Here is an 18,664-nt window from a genome sequence, read left to right as displayed (position 1 = left end):
GCAATCCATTAACTACAATCGATTCGTGAACTTGCCAGTTAATATAAATTGACACAACACTAGGGGGTGGCTGCCGATTGAAAGCCAGCCTCAATTTTTTTTTAATTTAAAAATAATTTATATATTTATATTTTTAATATATTTATTTACTTTTAATTAAGAATGACATGTATCATCATTCTATTGGTGATGACGTGATACACTAATGGAATCCGTCAAGTATTTTGACGGAATTTGATTAGAGGGTCTAAATTGTTATTTTGGCTTATCTTGATAATCTCTGAATTATTATTATTTTTGTTTTGATATCACACAGATGTATTTTTAGTTTAGGACAACCACATTGACTAATTTTACATTTATATATATCTTTTAGTTTAAGTCTTTTTTAACTGTTTTTTTAGTTTTTTATATTTACTTTTTTATTTTTATAAATTAATTTATAAGTGTTTTTTAATTTCAATATATTTATATTTTTTGTTTTCATTTTTATTTAGTTTTTTTTTGTTTTTTTTTTTATGGTACGTATGCATTAATAATATATATCTATTTTTTAATTTGTTTAATTTTAAGGGTATTATTTGTAAGTTTTTGTTTATAAAGTTAGGGTATTTAGGTCATTTCAAATTTTTTAACGAGTTTGACTGATGGAATGAGAATTTTGGAAAGAAAATGGTAGTCTGATGGGGTTAGGCAGTAAGGTTGGTAGTTCATGTAGGGATATTGACATAGCATTATAGTTCATGGGGAAAAAAAGTAATTACCCAAAATAAGTAAGATAGCCACTAATTAACCCACAATGAGAAATGATTGTTAGATTAGTATGTAGAGGTCTTTCTCCCATCCTCCCAATTTTCAAAATCACCATTGAATCTATGGGATCTATGTGGGTCCTACACATGGGTCCCACATATCCAAGATGGTTTTGCAAAATGGGAGGATGGGAAGAGGACCGCAGCATATTGTATAGCACGTCTCAACCCGCAATAGAAAATCACTAGAGTTTAAACTAAAGTATCAAAGATAACATAGATATCCATCAGTGTTATATTATTGGTCATTAGAGTGTTAAAGATAAATATTACAAACCAAAGTTAAAGTACTAGAGCATCTAAATATAGGATAATCATCACATAACCCAAGTCTCAGAATATGTATTAGCAAACATGAATGTCTAATCTTAAGAATAGGGGTGGGCGCGGGTCGGGGCGGGGCAAATATTGGCATTTTCCCCAACCAGCCCCACACCCAGTGGGTTTGAAAATTCCAACCTGCTACCAGGGCAAATTGAAGCTTATCTGCACAGGTTCGGGTAATGAGGGGCGAGGCAGATCAGGGCAGGTATTGCGGGTTGTGCGGGTTGGGTTCTTTTCCATCCTTCGCTTCCTCAGAAAAGGAAAGCGAAAGAAAGAACCTGAGGAGCTTTCTCAATGAGCTCTTGAATGTAGTTTTCGCCGAAACAGCGATGGCCGGAGTCGTAGACTTGGTGGACAAGAGAAACCGGTTTGGTCTTGCTTACGGCCATCACTCGGACCTGGTGGGACTCGCTGGCAGCTCGTTGGACTCGCTGGCAGTTCGTTGGACTCGCTTCAAGATAGACCAGAACGTTGCCGCTGCGATGCCGTCGATGGGGGCTACTGAGGTGGCCATGTTAGAGAACAAAACAGAGAGAGCAAGAGAGACGAGAAAGAGCAAGAGGGGGAGAGAGCAGATGAGAGACGAGAGAGAGAAGAGAAATGGCTCAGAATAGAGAGAGAGAGGGGCTAAAATGATTAGGGTTAGGGTTTTTTCTTTTTATACCTATGTGGGGCGGGACGGGTACCCACAGAGAAAAAATTGCTATTCCCGCAACCTGCCCTGCCCCACACAGGTTGGAAGAAATCCAACCCGTACCCACAAAAAAACACTTAAAATCCACGCGGGACTAGGCAGATCGAGGCAGGTTTGCTAGTTGGGAGTGTTTTTCCCCACCCTTACTTAAGAAGATAAACTAGGTGAATAATCTCAATCATATCATAGCGTGCATCGTTATTGCCATCCCACACAGCCTTGAGCCACTCAGAGTGCAAATCCTCAAAGATGATCTTGATAATATCCTCTAGGCAAACATACCGTCTTCTGGGGTCTGTCATCCTCAAAAACTTCGACTATAAAACAAAACATGTTTTACAAGTGGAAAGAAACAAGCGTAAGTCCACAACTTAGTGAGTAATAATATATATGAATGAAATGTTATTTATGCAATGAACTCAGTGGTTAACAAAAGCCTATAAATTACAAACAAGACTAAAGTAAGCTTCTTAGTTTTGTAGATCGTGTGACATAAGGATGCAATATAGATATAGTTCATGATAATTAAAGGAAACAGTTATAGTTCAACTCCATATGGACTATCTAAGTCCTTAATCCCTTCTTGGTAGGGTTGGATTTGTCTTGAGAAACGTGTAGTACAATACTGGTATGCCAAATATTGTTGCATACTATCATATCCTAGCAGCCCAATCGAGTCTGACCTTGACTGGCCTACACTACTAGCAAATCCATAATAATGACCCATCATTTCATGGTGCATTTGTCACAAATAACCATTGAATCCAATGTCAAACAATAAAAGTAAATCTATTTAACCATAGGGCTAACCTTTATAATAGTAAGTGTATAGTCGTTATCTCGCATGCAGGGACAGAGGGAGGGGTGGAGTCTTCTCCCGGGAAATCCTTCCAACTACCTATGATGTTTAAATTTGTCAATGAATCTAAAATTAAGCCCTAATCTAGCCAAAATACCCTTAAACTAAAATAAGGGTTAAAGTGGTTACTCTGTCTAGCAGTCGAACATTCAGCCACAAACGTTTGGTAATTCCCCTGGAATATTTGAAGGTCTACCAAAACCTCTCATTGACAAAAAGGTCTAAACTCTACCTACCCAAACACGATTTAAGGTCTTAATATCAAGCCTATATTGTCCTAACCACAAATAACATGTCTATGCACCAAAAAGTATGTCCACGATTATTAACTCACAAACACATTACTAATATCAAAATAAAACAATAACAACTAGTAGATTGGTAACAACCTTTGCATTTATAAGGTACTTACAACAAAACTAACAACCTCAACATGCTAAACACATTTTAATGTAAACAAAACACAACTCCCAACTCGTATTACCCATCACAAAACATAAACCTCTTAAATAAACTCAACGTAACACTTCAAAGCTTAATGAGAGAAATAAACTTAGAGAAATTTTGGCTAGAAGGTAGTAGACATGAGATTAGGGTAAAGATGTTACCTTTCTTGAGATAAAACTCAAGACCAACGTTCTTTCCTCCTTCCTTTCTCCTCTCTCTCTCTCTCTCTCTCTCTCTCTCTCCCCCTTAGGGTTTTCTAACTGGAGAAGGGTGGAAATGAAGGCCAAGTGGTGTAGAATTCTACTCATAGGTGAGCCAAATGAATCAGATGGGCTGACGTGTCTTAGGTTTTAAAAAACAATATGTTGTAAACTTCAAACATTCGAATCTAACTTCAACGTTCCAATCCCACTTCGATTGTTCCTTTGCAAATGTTCACATCCAACTTTGAACGTTCACAACGATCATTCGAGGGAGCCTTCGAACATTCTCTGGGCATAAATTTTCTGTTGGGTTTTACCTAAACCCTAGTAAAGGCCAAGGTATTACACCCTCAAATTCGTCCAACCTGTGGACAATATCCTATATCATCGAGATAGGGGCTCTTCATATCACTCCTAGGACAATATCCTATATCATGGAGGATAGTTCACATCCATAGTCTCCATAGGCACTTGGCATCGACAATGAGGTCGAATGTAACCAACTTTGGCACAAAAATGACAAGTAAGAAGACTTTTTTGAACAGGTTGTCTCTTATGAGGGTTAGGACCTCTTGAACCCTTCAACCCATGACTCTTATCACTGGACCTAAGGTTCATGAACTCTTTCCTACCCTTACTATCACCCTTAGGAGCATGAGTCAAAAACTAGGAAGGGTGAACAAAAATCATTTATCCTTTATTGACAAGAGAGCCTTGCAAAGTAGAAGCATTTTGATAAAAACTAAGCCTACACTTGTCACTGTAAGGTTTTTGAAAACCAAACATTTTGTTCAATTTAGAGATGGGAGACTCAACACAGGCGTCAACATTAGAGGTATCCTTAGATTTCCTAGAACATCCAGCTATCCAACAACAAAGAGTTCTTGATTCTCAATTTATATAAGGCATAATCTAGCCCAATCACCCTAGTACTCATGGAATCTCTTTCAGTCTTCAAAGAACTTTCATTCTTGTTGGCTGCATCCAAAAGATCATGAAGCCATACATTTTTCTTCTTCAGCCATGATCAATCTTTTGAGAAGGTTCCAACCATTCTTCTTGGAATCCACACACTCCTTGTAGAGTTGATTATAGGCCACTTGGAGACCTTGACCATCATCAAACTCCCCTTGTGAGCTATCTTCACATGTTTCTCCATTCTTCAAAGTACCTGAAATAGAAACAACATCAACATTTTTCACAATTGCCGGGAAAGCTCTATAGACCACTTTCTTACTCTTGGAGTCCATGGAGTCATCAAACTTAGACTCATCACTAACAGAAGCATTTATGGCATTATCCTTGGTGTTTTTAAATTTACGACAATCAACCCTTATATGCCCATATGTAACTCCCTGACTTTTTATATCATTTTAAAAAGAGTTTTAACTCTTTACTCAACAAGTTATTAGCCTCTAAACAAGCCCATACAGTAAACCTTAGACCTTCCTTAATGGGCCTAAGCCCTTGGGGCCTTTTAGCAAGCAAAAGCCCAAGACCAACCCCACTGGACGAGCGCTCGTTGACCATTTCTATACCGCTAGTTTTTACCCGCGTATGCCACCTACAACTCTAACCCCTTTGTGTTACAGTACACGAGCGCTTGACACTATAGTACACACAAGCGCTCGCCCCTTTTCAGAAGTTTTCCCATTTTGCCCTCAGCTTCCTTCCCTTATACATACCCCCACACCCCATTTGACCTAGCCTTCAAAATGCTCTTTAAAACCTTGACAAAACTCTGCTTCTTTGTCAATTGAGAGTGTGTGAGCTTTATGAGTGCCTTTGAAGAAGGAGGAGGAGCCTTGAATAGCTTGCTTGTTGAGGTAACCACCCTATCCCCTTATATTTTGTTGATTTGATTATGCTAGCTTAGTTGTTAATATCTTGAAGTTAAACTTTCCAAGTATTGCAATTTACTCTCTTAATGTTACAAGCTTTAAAGATGTTGTCCTCATATCCGTTTTCTTGTGAAAACAAAGAATGACTTCGGAAGGGTTTTTCAAACCACTTCTGTTTCCTTTTAAAGTTGCTTGATAAAATGTTTTGCACTTAGATGTGCCTATTCCTTAAAAAGAAAGATAAATGTTTTCAAAGGCTTTTAAACACCTCTTTGATTTCTTGTGTTGCAATATGCATGTTTATTTTAGAACCTAGAAATAGAAGTACCAAGCCATAGCTTTAGATAGAAGCCTAGACGCATTTTTAGGGTTTCTTGGCCGAGTCTTATTCACTGGCAAAATGCTTGCCCTAGGGAACAAGCGCTCGTCCAGAGAGCAAGTCACTCGTCCCCTTAACCACAAATGTATGATACGAGGTTTTAACAACTCTTTCTGTTAGATGGACCCTTGTAGAGTTCTCTAGTACTGCTTATAGCAATATGTCGTGTTTCGTTATAGCGTGGATTCGTGATGTCGGAGGACTCGAGTGAGCATACGAGGTAAGTAACCACTTACGGGCACTTTCCTTAAAAATGTGGTATATGCCAGTTAACTAACCACGTGTATGATATGAGCAAAGGTAATATCTCGGGTAGACCATACATGATAGTTATGACCTATAAATCATTAGTTTGCTGCATTAAAATATTTGGGCAATTACTGCTGGGAGTACACCACTCTTTTGTAAACCAAACAATACTTTTATGGTATATTAACGGAGACAACACCTTATTTTTAATCATTATCAAAATTGCACGCTTAATTCTGCTTAATAATGAGCTTCATGTCATGCCTAATTGTAAGGTTTACTTACTAAATTTTAGACTTACCCTGTTATTACCCTTTTAGGAAGCTTGTAGCTAAGACCCCAGCGTGGCGCAGTTGCCACCACAGCTTTATCTTAAGATTCTTCAAATTGTTATCAGGTTTGCCTTTTGATAACTAGTTGCTCCATGTCTTAACTTGAGGAATATAATTGCCCTTGTAATGATTTATAGTTTTCTCAGGGTTTCTTCACCTTCCTATGCCTTAACTCTGATAATGCTTAGAGGGACGATTTCTCATTTGGCCAAAGTTGATTTAACTGGAGTAATTGACAGTAACCTTGCCAAGTTAGCCAAGGCTAATTTTGGGGACGTTACACCATAGCCAGAGCATTCATAGCATTGAACACCACGATTCTTCTTGTTCATTGTTCCTCTCGTATTTTTATCAGAGGCATCACTTTGGGAGTCCTCTTGGAGGGAATAGCAAAAGAAGTCCTACCGGTCCTTCTTGTGATCTTGAGAAACTTATGAAAGTTCTTTGTCAAAAGGGACATAATCTCATATTTAGAAGACTCGTCATCAGAAGATTCAACAACAAGCTCATTATCCTTCTTGGAGGATCTCAAAACCAGATTCTTCTTTCTACGCTTAATCCTTCTACTCTCATGGGTTATTAGGGAACCTACAAGGTCATCCACTTTTAAGGAGTACATATGCTTGTTCTCTTCAATTGCAGTCGCTTTGGAATCAAAACGTTGAGAAAGCGATCTCAGAATTTTATTAATCACTTTGATCTCAAATATTTTCTCACCAAGGCTAAAACTAGAGTTAACAATATAACACAATTGGGCAGAAAACTCACCAAAAGGTCTCTTCTTCCTTCATCTTGATTTCCTCAAATCTAAAGGTCAACATTTGAAGCTTAGACCTCTTTACACCTTTGGTTCTCTCATGGTTAGTTTCAAAAGTATCCCATAACTCCTTGGAATTAGTGCACATGGAGATTCTACGAAATTCACCACTGGATCTACGATTAAAAATAGCACTCAAACCCCTATTGTTCCAATTGCTCTTAACAACATAATCCTTGTGCCAATTTTCGTAGTCACCATCTGGTTAAACCGAACCCTTCTCATAAACAAACCACACATTGTCATTCAATCCTTTCAAGTGAGCTCTCATATGCACTTTCCAATATGCATAGTCAATCCCATCGAAGATTAGGGGTGTAATTGGACAAGATGAAATAGAACATTTCATGACTAAGGGGATAAATGAACACACTCTCAAGACGTGAGTCAAAAACACGAGAGAACTCACCAAAAATGTCCAATGCTTGCTTGAGAGCTATGGGAAAAGAGATGAGCCAAATGATTCAAGATGTAGAATTTATGCTCAGATTTTTTCCTTCGTGTTACGATGGGGTCACCAAGACTTCTCTGTGGCTCCATGTCACATTCCCGTTGTGATGGGCTTCGAACAGAATAAGGTCGAGACCTCTCAGTGGCTCTGCATCACTTGTCCATCTTGATGGGATGTCAACGAGAGAAGGTCAAAACCTCTCTTTGGTTCTATGTCACATTGTCCATCGTCATGGGCTTTGAAGAGGAGATCGGCTACTCAAGGGACACGACCGGGTGGAGCAGATCGAGGTTGATATGAAGAACATCATGTGGATGATCTCAAAGGATGCGCATGAGCAGTGACTGGATGCTAGCTTTTTTGGATTTTTATTTATTTATTTTTTGTATTTGCATTTTATTGTTGGTTGATCTTTCCCTTTGCCCGTGGTGACAAAAAAGATGAGATATTTTGGGGATGATTTTGACTGGTGTTTTTTTTTTTTTACTTTATATTAGTTATGGATATGGATGATAATTTTTCAATGATTGATGTAGGTGACACATAAGATGATGTACTGAATTTTAATATATCATAACAACATTACAACCACCCAACTATTTGTGTAATGCTTGTTCATGAGTTTGATTTAACTTTCATGATTTTGAGCTACTTCTATTATTTGTCAATTCCCCATACGTTTTATGAGTTCGCGTATGATTTCAAGAAATAAAAGTTCAAGAATTCAAATCTAACCTAGTTTAGTGGTTTCATAGGATTAAATTGAGTCTTGAGTTTAATTCTTGTAAGTAGGTTTGGTTGTATAAGGTTTTGTCATGAAATGGCTAAAGGGAAAGTGTGTTGAAGTCTTTTATTAACCACTTCGGGGATCAAAACAAGGGCATACATGTAATTTGCAGTTGGGTACATTTGTCCTTAGGTTTGGAGTTGAAAATCCTTTAAGAAATTCAAGAACAGAAGAGCTACGTTCACAAGTCCGTCCGCAAATGTCTGGACGGATTGGTAAGGTAGAACGTTTCGTCTATTGCTTCATTCGCAGGTGTTTGGATGGATTGGCCAAACAATATGTTTCCTTCACAAATCCGTTCACACCTATCCAGACATTTTGGAGAGACACAATGTATCATCTGCAGAATCATTCGCACATATCCAAACAATTTGAATAAAGGCGTTCATAGATATTTAGACATCTCAAGGGTTAAAGACATGAAACACTAAAAATGTTCAGACAGCCAACTTATGTGTCCAACTTATGTGTTCGAATGTCAGAACAAAAAACCTAAACCGGCTTTTGGTTTTGAAGTTGATCTTTCAAGTCTATAAAAAAACCTAATACGAACAATTTTCAAGAGACAAAAAGATTGTATACCTTAAGCTTAGCTTATAATTTATTTTGTGAGCCAGGAGAGAACAAAAAAAGAACTGAGCACGCAAGAACAGAAGATCATTGGCTCAAAGTGCAGCACATCTTACTAAACCTGCCAGCAACTTGTCAATAGTCAACATGTCTACCAAATTTCATTGACATCTATTTTAGCTCTCTACCCTTTTTTGCCTTCAACGGCATAGATCATCTTGAGATTAGACGAAATAGAACAATTATTTCGATCAATGGATGTGAGATCAACGACTATGATCTTCTTGTTGGCTTGCCTAGACTGTTCAAGTGACTCGGTCATCAGTGGCTACTGCCCGGGCTTCTCCACGGTTCGACGTGCTTGTAGCCATCAGAGTTGAGCCATCGTCCACATCTATTGAGTTTGTGCTTCGCGTTGATGGAGAGCTGAATGGGGTGTTTCATGCTGATGGCCACTTGATCTGTTTCGAGCCAACATTAATATTGAATTGTTCTTCATTTCACTCATCTTTCTGGGGATTTGATACAATTTCCCCTCTCTCCTATCAAAACTTCAAAGTTCTTGGTTTGAAAAAAAAAAAAAGAAAAAAAAGATTCAAATATATTACTATGATGAGAAGATTATTATGAAACTTAAGAACCATTTTTCATTTATGAAACAAAGTTTGTATAAAAGTAGATGCATGCATGCATGCATTTGGAAGTAGCATTTTGAATATACATAACCAGAAATACTGCTCTAATAATTCATAATGTCTCCAATTATTCAAATGCAAATGTACTTCAAATTTCAATGTTTCGAATGAACCTTAAAGAGTAATAGTTACTCCACCATTCCATCTTTGACCAATTCTTCTAACCCTCTCCTCAGCCTCTGTGCAGCAGCTTTACAATCACTCTCTACCAAGCCCCCAAAGGAGATCCTAACGTTCCCTGGACACCCACATGAACTTCCCGGGATCACAACCACCCCATGCCTATGAGCAAGCCAGCGAACAACTTTGAAGTCCTCAACATATTTGTCAGGAAGCTTTGCCCACAGGTATATAGCACCTTCTCCTCCTCTCACAGCATCTTCTCCAAGGGGAGAGAGTGCTTCTAAAACAATTTCCCTGTTCTTGACAAGATCTTTCACTCTCTCAGTGACCCACTCAGGTCCCAATTCCAAGGAGTAAAGGGCAAGATGTTGTGAAATTATTGAAGCACATATGGGTATGTTGTCTTGAACTTTGAGAAGTTGAGCTGCAAAGCCCTCTACTTCCGTAGGATATGCAATCTGTGTGCATTCAATAATTAGCTTAGACTAGCATTAGAGACTTCGACAATAAAAAAATATGACTTTTTCACTCAGCAGTTTCAGGCAAATCATAAAACATAAAGAAGAATGAAGGTACTTGCATCTTAAACTCAGAGCGGTCAGTCAGAGGTAATCTGATTCTATGATTCAACATTGGAACTTTTGTTTGAACAGTTTGAAAGATTTAAATTGAATCAAGCAAGTTCTAAGAGTAAATGAAGTGATTACCACAGATGCATTAACTACTACTACCCTTATGTTTTAGCATAACAACTGCACAATTAAGTTCTATGAGTTCATATTTCTTCCCTTTCCAACAATGAACATGAGAGATATAAGTGTTACTTACATATCCAACCCGCCATCCCATCATCCCATATGCTTTCGAGAAGGAAAATATGTTGACTATGTGATCTCCCTCCAGACATGAGTGTTTTAGACCATCATACATGAAGTACCTGTGAAACAACAAAAATCCATAAAGACTCACAATTTTATTATATGCTCCATGAGTGTGAACATGTGTTCTCTGCTATGTTGATGGACAACACGGACTGGGAATTGAATGCATTAGATAATGCAAATAAGCTAGGTAAACTTAGGTTACGTTTGGCACGCGGAATGGCTATTCCATTAAAAAAATAATAATTTTTATTGGAAATGGAAGAGGGTGGAATGGAATAGCCTTGGAATAGCCATTCTCATGGCCCATGAGGGAATAGCTATTTCAAGTATTAGCGTATATATATACTTTATCACCAAGGTTATTTTATTCCACCTTCTTCCATTCTTTTCCTAATGGAATAGTCATTCTGCGTACCAAACATACACTTAAACTATAATGTATACAATGTAAATAAATGACGCGCATGTGCACACACATAGAATATTGTGTATGCACGCATATTACATGATCTTTATACATCTTATACACACTTTAAATTATCAATATACTATTGATTGTCTTTCTTATGGGATATCCTAGCTCGAACCCTTCTTTCATGGATCCAATTCTATCCAAATAATCCATGCAATTGTATCATAAACAACGTTGACATCTTCTATAACAACTTTTAGGATTTCATCCCCCAACCACCCCCCCGCCCCCCAAAAAAAATATGGGAAGAACAAAGGAATTATTTAAATGTTAAATTATTGTTATAACTGCACATCTAGTTAAGAAACAAAAAATGACCAGACTTACTCATATGTATTATCTACAACGAGCCAACATCCAGCATTTCTGCAGAGATCTGAAATCCTCTAAATAAAATGAGAGCACATAGTTAGAAGATTCAAGAGAAACCAAATGCCAAAAAAACAAAAAAAAAAAAGGTTTGTTCTGAAGGTTTGGTCAACTCCATTCAATGCAACATTTGTCTGAAAAGGACACATGCATATGCATGAAAACTAGTGCATATACATAGACACAAAACAAGAGAGAGAGAGAGAGAGAGAGAGAGAGAGAGAGACCTTAAGAAGAGGCTCTGGAATGTAAGTCCCAGTTGGGTTGCCAGGATTAACAACAGTAACAAGCTTTGGGGATGGTTTAGTTTCCAACAATGTCTTTTCTAACCAGTCTGAAAATCAGTACATGTCAGATAAATAACCTAATAAAGGAAATAATGGTGGGTAAAAACCATTTTGTCACTGAACGTTATGTTAAATCCTCATCATTCCTCCAATATTCTTCTTTTAAAGTAACATATTGCATTGTTTTACGCATATAGTTCTCCAGCAGCAGTGAACTGTAACAATTAAACATAATCATGAATGATGCAAAGCCAACCAAAATTAGCCAACATTTCGAAGAAGAAAATTATACTCAAACAGTAGCATAACTTATTCAAAATGGAAGTTTAGTAGAAGATGGTGAAAATCCAGATATAATGCAAGTATATCCTGCCAATGACACCATCAAAATAGTTTTCAATAAAGTTAAAACACTTTAATCTGGTGTCTTCTCATAGCTTTTTAGTTATTACATATTACAAGTACGTAAAAACAGTGACTATGAAAACACCTTATAAGAGCCACTAGCGACTTCAAGGGTGTCTTTTAAGTAAGGATTTCGAAATTAGCAGGGCTTCTGAAAAACATAGCAATTATTGTAGAGGGTTTAAAATCCCATCATTTTCAAGGTCCATTGTTGTGGTCAGGATTGGGAATTCTGATTAATGTAAACCCAAAACAGTAGTGGCTACTAAAACAATGGCCAAACTCATCCTCCTCAGCCAAACCATCAACTTCGCGCCAACCAAACCGACAAAGTTAAAGCAAACAAACCCATTAGTAAATCTCATTGGGTCACCAGACATGGGTAAAAACTACCAACAATCTCTAACTTTGTCTGTCATATAATGGCAATGAAAGATAAAGAACTATAAACTTGACTTTGCTATATCAGGCGCAATTACTAAAGACCTTAAATATCCAAATTGCCCTTTCTGATAAAGGGTGATGGAGCCAAGATTTTTCTCCTGGAGGGGTCAAATTAATAATAAAAAAATAAAAATTCTCAATAAATTGTTTTCTCTCATGCAACTTATATTATTTATTCTTCCTGTAAGTAGATAGAAATCTGTGCAGAAATTAAGCAAAAATAAAATAAAATAAATTTAGATTTCATAAATTTTTTTTTTTGACAAATAACTGAACAAGTAACCGAAAAAGGAAAAAGAAAAACAACAAAACCATTGCATCAACAATCAACATAATGTGCTTAGAAAAAAAGTCAACATCATGTTGCCCACAAAAAAATAAAAACAAATGAATCAACATTATGACTGAGACTTAACATTTGCTTTCACTTAATCACGTGTTTACACCAAAACAATAAAACACCTAGGTAGCATAACAAGTTAGCAAGTTTTGTGTCATCTGTCAGGTGTGGCCAGAGTGGCTAATAGCTGAAGTAGTTACTGAATCTATAACTTGGCCACAATAACACAATATGATGATATTATCTAAGAGAAGATGAAGAAGAAGATTAGAACTATAAGAGGAAGATGATTTATTGAATACCAAGTATCCTTCAAGCTTTAGTCCTCTGAAATATGTATCTTTTAGGCTTTCTTTCTTTCTTTGTAGAGAAAAAAAAAAAAAAAATGAAGAAAGTGGGATTACAGTGAGAAAAAACTGAAAAGAAAAAGGAATATTCAAATGGCCGAAGAGGGAATGAAGCAATGATGAAGAGTAATGGGTAGGCGAAAAAGTGTGAAAACATGTCATGTCATGTTTTGAGAAGTTATTCCATATAACTTTATTTCTTCAGGGGGACAAAATCACTAGATAAATTTCATTTTGGGGTAGCTTGGATTTGGGTTTAAAAAGTCTATGTATTTCTTTTGGACTAGAGTACATTTTTTTTTTTTTTTTTTGGCGTGGGGGGGGGGGGGGGGGGGTTTGGGCAGGGCCATGATGGGCTTAGCGCACCCCAGCCCCCTGTCTCCGCCACTGCTGATAAACTTCTGCACATTGCTAGTATCCAATTTCACACAATAAGCAGAACCACCATTGCAGGAAGTCCAAAAATCACTATAGAAGAGGTCTCATGTAAAGGAGCAGGTGATGAAGCTTCTCACCTGCATCTGGATGAAGCGTCTTGGGGTTACCAGGACCCACCAGAATGTTAGTGATACCAGTCATCTGGAAGGACATGTAGGCATTGAAGTAGTATGGGGCAAACATCACTACTGAATCCCCAGCATCACACAATGTAAGAACAAGATTTACAAATGCCTGCATTGCAAGAGTAGAAAATTGCTTCAGATTTCATGATGAGTACTATGGAACTGTAGAAAAATTCACATTATCTGTTTCAAGCCAGTGAAGTGAGTGGCATGAAACTTGTTACTCATACTATTCCTAATTCCTGAATGCATAAAAATGAAAAACTATGTTAAAGGCAATAAAGACCATTACTTCTAACATAGCTGAAGCTCAGTATTTGATAGGAAAATTGCTAAATAAACAAAATCTAGAAAGAGAACATAGCATTCAAGGGGAAAATACACACATGCATTACGTTACTTCTTAACTTGAAAATAGAATTCAAGGGGAAAATACAACCATTTTATCCTACCACCTTTTATAATATGTAAATTTTTCATTAACTAATTAAAGTGATGTAGGACAATAAACCGAGAAGAGGAAGAAAATTAGCTAAGAGAAGAAGCAACAGGTGTGGGTGGGGTGGGTTTGCAGAATGAAGTGAGAGCAACCACATGGTACTAAAAGAAGGCTTGCATTTATATGCAATTAGGCATCAGGTTGCAGCAAGTGGACCCGTTTCTCCTTATCCCACCAGCTGAATAATAAAACAACACAGAACAACTTGGCTCTCCAACTTAACTTTGATATATTCCAAAACCCAGATAATTTTGCTTTTCTAAACCTTTTAAGAAAATTCAGAAAAGAATAGTATAGAAGGGTTCATAACTACCTGATTTGCACCTGCAGTAACCATCACTGAAGATTTGTGAAGTTTATTTTCCAGGCAAAGCTGCGAAACGAAGATAAAAGAATCAACTTGCAACTTTCAGTGGGATAGTCATATTGGTCAACATCCAATTTCTTTTGCTGATTACAAATTTCAGAAGGGAGAAATGCCATAAGTTAGTTATCAAAAAAAAAAAAAAACACATGCCATAAGTTGAATGATTGACAAGGGTGCTTGAGACAACAGTGACTATAGAATATAGACATTTCAGTCCTGAGAAGTTGGGCAGCATAATTTGGGACAAGAAGAGAGAAAGTCAGCTGAAATCTTTAAGATATATACCTTTTTGACCAATGCCTCTCTGAGTTCAGGGATACCTTCATCAGCACCATAACGACTAATTGAAGGCTCCAACACAAGCTCCTTAACCTTATCCAATGCCTGTTTAGGCGGTTGCCAATAAACTACCCCCTAGAGCACATTTCAACCAAAAGCATAACAAGTTATGTAAAAACACCAAGGAGGCCTAAACCACCTAAAATTACAGTTCTAAATTAATGGTATAAGCTCCAGCCAAAGAAGAAACCAATATTATGTACAATAATTTTTTTAAAAAAAATCTCCAAACAATCAAAGTACCTTCCCCAAATGAAAACTCTATCATAAAATTTTTCTAGTAATTTGGTATAAAAAATTGATCAAATAATTCAGAAATTTGGTGAGTGTTTTCTTCATAAATGAAAAATATAGAAGTAGATGCATCCAAAATAGGCTTAAATATGAAATCTTTGACAAAGTGGCTCAACCATTCAGACAAATGGCTTAGATCTTGTAGCCATTTTCTCCCAAGTATCGAAAGAGATACATTTTTTTGGTTTTGGAAACAGACTTCACTCTGGAATTTGTATTGTTAGAGCCTTTCTAGTTTTCTTCTCTCCTTAAATAAAAAAAGAAAAAGCATGAAAACATGTTCTCTAACGTGCTTTTGGAAACTATTTTTCCAATTTAAACAATAGTGAAAAATCTAACACTCCAACCAATGAACAAATCTACATGCATACTCGAAATAACAGAATCAAGTGTATCTTCCCAAATGAATAACTGTCTTAAAATTAATCTAGTAATTTGGCAGAAAAATGATCAAACAATTAGAAATTTGGTTAGTGTTTGCTGCATATTTGAAAAATATAGAAGTGCATGCATCCAAAATGGCCTTAAATGTGAAAAGTACAAGAAAAGGCTCAAGTTCAACCATTCAAACAAAGTGGGTTAAGCACTATTCATGATTTCCAGCCATTTTTTCTCAAGTTCCAAAATCAGATCTATTGTGTTTGGGAAATGGACTTCACTTTTGGATGTACATTGTTAGAGCCTATTTGGTATGTTCTCCTTAAATAAAAGAAGATGGGAAAGCATGAAAAATCGTTTGATAATGTGTATTTGGAAACTATTTTTCTAATTTTTGTACTTTCTTTAAACAACTTGTTTTTAGTGAACATCATTTAAATTGTTTTATTGTTTCGGTTCAGGAAAAATGACACCAATAAAGTTGAATGTTTCCAAATTTTCTTATAATTATGTACGAACTGCTTTCTTTATGCTGTTTTCTTGTGATAAACAAAAGGAGGCCTCAAAATTTGGGATGTGACAATGAAAAAAACTTTCTTAATAATGCCATTTTCTTCCTTTTTGTTCTTACACAAAATTCCATAAGAAAAAAAATCCAAAATATACTTTCAAGTCTACGAAAGGGCCTATTTTTCTATATCAATTTGGAAAACAGATTATAAATATGCATTGCCAAATAGTTTTGTCAAGTCCTCTCCATAGTCTCCACTTTCATAACAAAGAACACCCCTTTCAAAACCTGCACCAAACACGCCCTAGTTTTCTGAGAATAATAAAAACTGGTTAAATTTCTCGGTACCTTCATTCTCATCAAACTCAACACCAAACCAATATAGAAACAATTCAACATTGGAGGACTAAACAGACCGTTTTTCCTCTCATTTCTCAATACGTCAATTACAACAGCAACACCTTTATTCAAAGCAAATTACAACAACACAACATTGAAAGTAGAAAAACAAACCTGGGCCAAAGACACAGCATTTTTGGCTCCTCGGATCAGTTCCTGTATCTGCAAAAACCAGAACCACCCACTTCTTCACCACCAATAACAAAAACTTTATTTCCGCACCAGATACAGTACACAAACCCAGTAGCAAATTGAAGCTGAAAACAAATGTATTCAAAGAGATAAAACAAAACCCAGCTGGGTTCTAGCCTGAATACCTGAACCATAACCGGCATATCAGTCTCCAAAGCCCTCGTCGCAAGCTTTCCAAACGAACCCATCTCACCCTCCTCTCACAAGCCACAACGCTAAAAATGAGATCCAATTTAGAGCAAAATGCGCAGTTTTTATTTGACCCAGCTGCCTAAAAGCCTGAAAGCCAAATTCTAAACTTTACCAGGAATCCCCAAAATCCCCAAGCTCCCCAAAACTTTGAATTTTTCTGAGAAATTAATAAAGTAAGAGGATACAAAGATCAAGTTCCTCACGTCTTCAACAAACCCCACAACAATTGGGATGTAGCAGCTCCTTGCAGAATAACTCAAAAAGCACGCTAAAAGACACACAGCTTTTTGTTTTTCTTTTCTTTTCTTTTCTTTTTTATATTTTGCGAGTTATGGTACTGTGCGTTTCTTTGACTTACGAGTTACGATTGTCTCGTTGCAAAAGCTGACGAAAACTTTTTACCTTTTCGTGAGATCAGATAGATAGATTGGAATCTCAACTGGGGAAAAAAAAAACATACAAAAGAATAAAATAAAAACCCAAAATCACTTCAAGCAGTAAAATAAACTAGAAAGAACCCAGGTGAGCTTTTATCACAACCTCACTCCCTCACGTAAACCAACCTTAATTACCAATATTCCTGTTAGAAAATTAGGAAATAAATTATAAGAACTTTGCAAACGTAACGCTTGAAATTTTATAGTTTTTTTATTGTCTTTAATGCATGAGTAGGGGTAGCATCTGAAGCAGGTGAGCTAGAATCTGGAACGTGGCAAACGCACTAGTTGACCAAATTTCCAGAGATTATCGGGAAAATAGATTCAAGAAATACCCTTTTGATAGAATTTGAAGCCAAGGAATTGAATTCCTTAGCATTGAGGGAATTATGAGGAATCAAAGACTGTAGCTGGGAGCTCAACAGAGATCTTTGTTAAATGTCGTGCTGTTTTTGAGGTAGAGGGGATTTTGTCGTTTCTTTCTTCTTTTTTTTCTTTTTTCTTTTTTTTTTTTGTCGAAATCAGGGCCTCACAAAATGCCTCTGGCTTTTGGATTGTCGGAATAAGATTCTGTTTATCGACTTCTTGTTTTTTGTTTTTTGAGCACTGATTGCTATTTTCAAACACTAACAAAAATGCATGTCCACACAGAATCGAAACAACATTATTGTTCTCATTGGACAAGCACCCTCCAATTGCTAGCTTCACCCATCGTGGAAGGGAATGGATCATCAAAGTTGTTCTATACTTAATAATACTGAAAAACTGAGAATAATCATATGCTTTTTGGAAAAATATAAAAAAGCCCTCTAAATTATCAGCTATTTGCAATATAGCCCATCAATGTTCAAAAAGTACTAAAGTAACCCTTTAAATTACCAAAATGTATCAAAAATGCCACTTATTTTTTTATATTCCTATAATATCCATATTCTTTAAACAAATAAAATAATAAAATAATTGTAAAAAAAAAAACAATTTTTTAAAAATACAAGAAAACAAAGTAGCCCATCAAACTGTCAAATTGATTTTACTTTAATACAATTTGAAGCAATTTGTAATTTAGGCCAACTACAATGACTAATTATTTATTTATTCCAAAAAACCTTTTTTTTTTTGTATTTATTCGTTCATTTGTTTTTTTTTTTTTTTTTTAAAAAAAAAAAAAAATTTGTTTGTTTTTTTTTTTACAATTATTTTATTATTTTATTTGTTAAAAGAATAGGCGTATTATAAGTATATAAAAAAAATAAGTGGCATTTTTGATACATTTTGGTAGTTTGGAGGCTACTTTAATACATTTTGAACATTAAAGGCTATATTGCAAACGACTCATAGTTTAAGAAATTTTTTATATTTTTC

At 36.2% G+C, this 18,664-nt stretch overlaps 1 protein-coding gene across 2 annotated transcripts; it reads right to left on the bottom strand.

Annotated features, from left to right (window-relative positions):
- Positions 1–9,487: 9,487 nt before the first annotated feature.
- On the bottom strand, positions 9,488–17,242 carry LOC132186887 (aromatic aminotransferase ISS1). Of its 2 annotated transcripts, XM_059600999.1 has the most exons (10): positions 17,069–17,242; positions 16,799–16,952; positions 16,596–16,643; positions 14,846–14,974; positions 14,507–14,566; positions 13,647–13,803; positions 11,536–11,642; positions 11,267–11,325; positions 10,412–10,520; positions 9,488–10,041 (listed from the first exon to the last, which is right to left on the bottom strand). In XM_059600999.1, the coding sequence occupies exons 2-10, from the start codon at positions 16,859–16,861 to the stop codon at positions 9,589–9,591; spliced, it is 1,185 nt and encodes a 394-aa protein (XP_059456982.1). In that variant the 5' UTR covers positions 16,862–16,952; positions 17,069–17,242; the 3' UTR covers positions 9,488–9,588. The 2 variants fall into 2 exon arrangements, with proteins under 2 accessions (XP_059456982.1, XP_059456981.1); XM_059600998.1 differs by having other exon boundaries at positions 16,799–17,242.
- Between the last annotated feature and the right edge of the window lie 1,422 nt (positions 17,243–18,664).

This window comes from Corylus avellana, chromosome ca7 (genome assembly GCF_901000735.1).
Source record: "Corylus avellana chromosome ca7, CavTom2PMs-1.0".
In the NCBI taxonomy this organism is placed as follows: Eukaryota; Viridiplantae; Streptophyta; class Magnoliopsida; order Fagales; family Betulaceae; genus Corylus; species Corylus avellana.
Note: the sequence above shows the minus strand (reverse complement) of the source record. Positions and strands in the feature narration are given on the sequence as shown.

Excerpts from the sequence above, each read along its gene's own strand:
- LOC132186887 (XM_059600998.1), bottom strand. The coding sequence starts at position 16,861 with ATGGGTTCGTTTGGAAAGCTTGCGACGAGGGCTTTGGAGACTGATATG. Across the intron at positions 13,804-14,506 it reads TTACTGCAGGTGCAAATCAG|GCATTTGTAAATCTTGTTCT; the intron begins GTAGTTATGAAC and ends CTTGCAATGCAG. Across the intron at positions 11,326-11,535 it reads TTCCAGAGCCTCTTCTTAAG|AGGATTTCAGATCTCTGCAG; the intron begins GTCTCTCTCTCT and ends CATTTTATTTAG.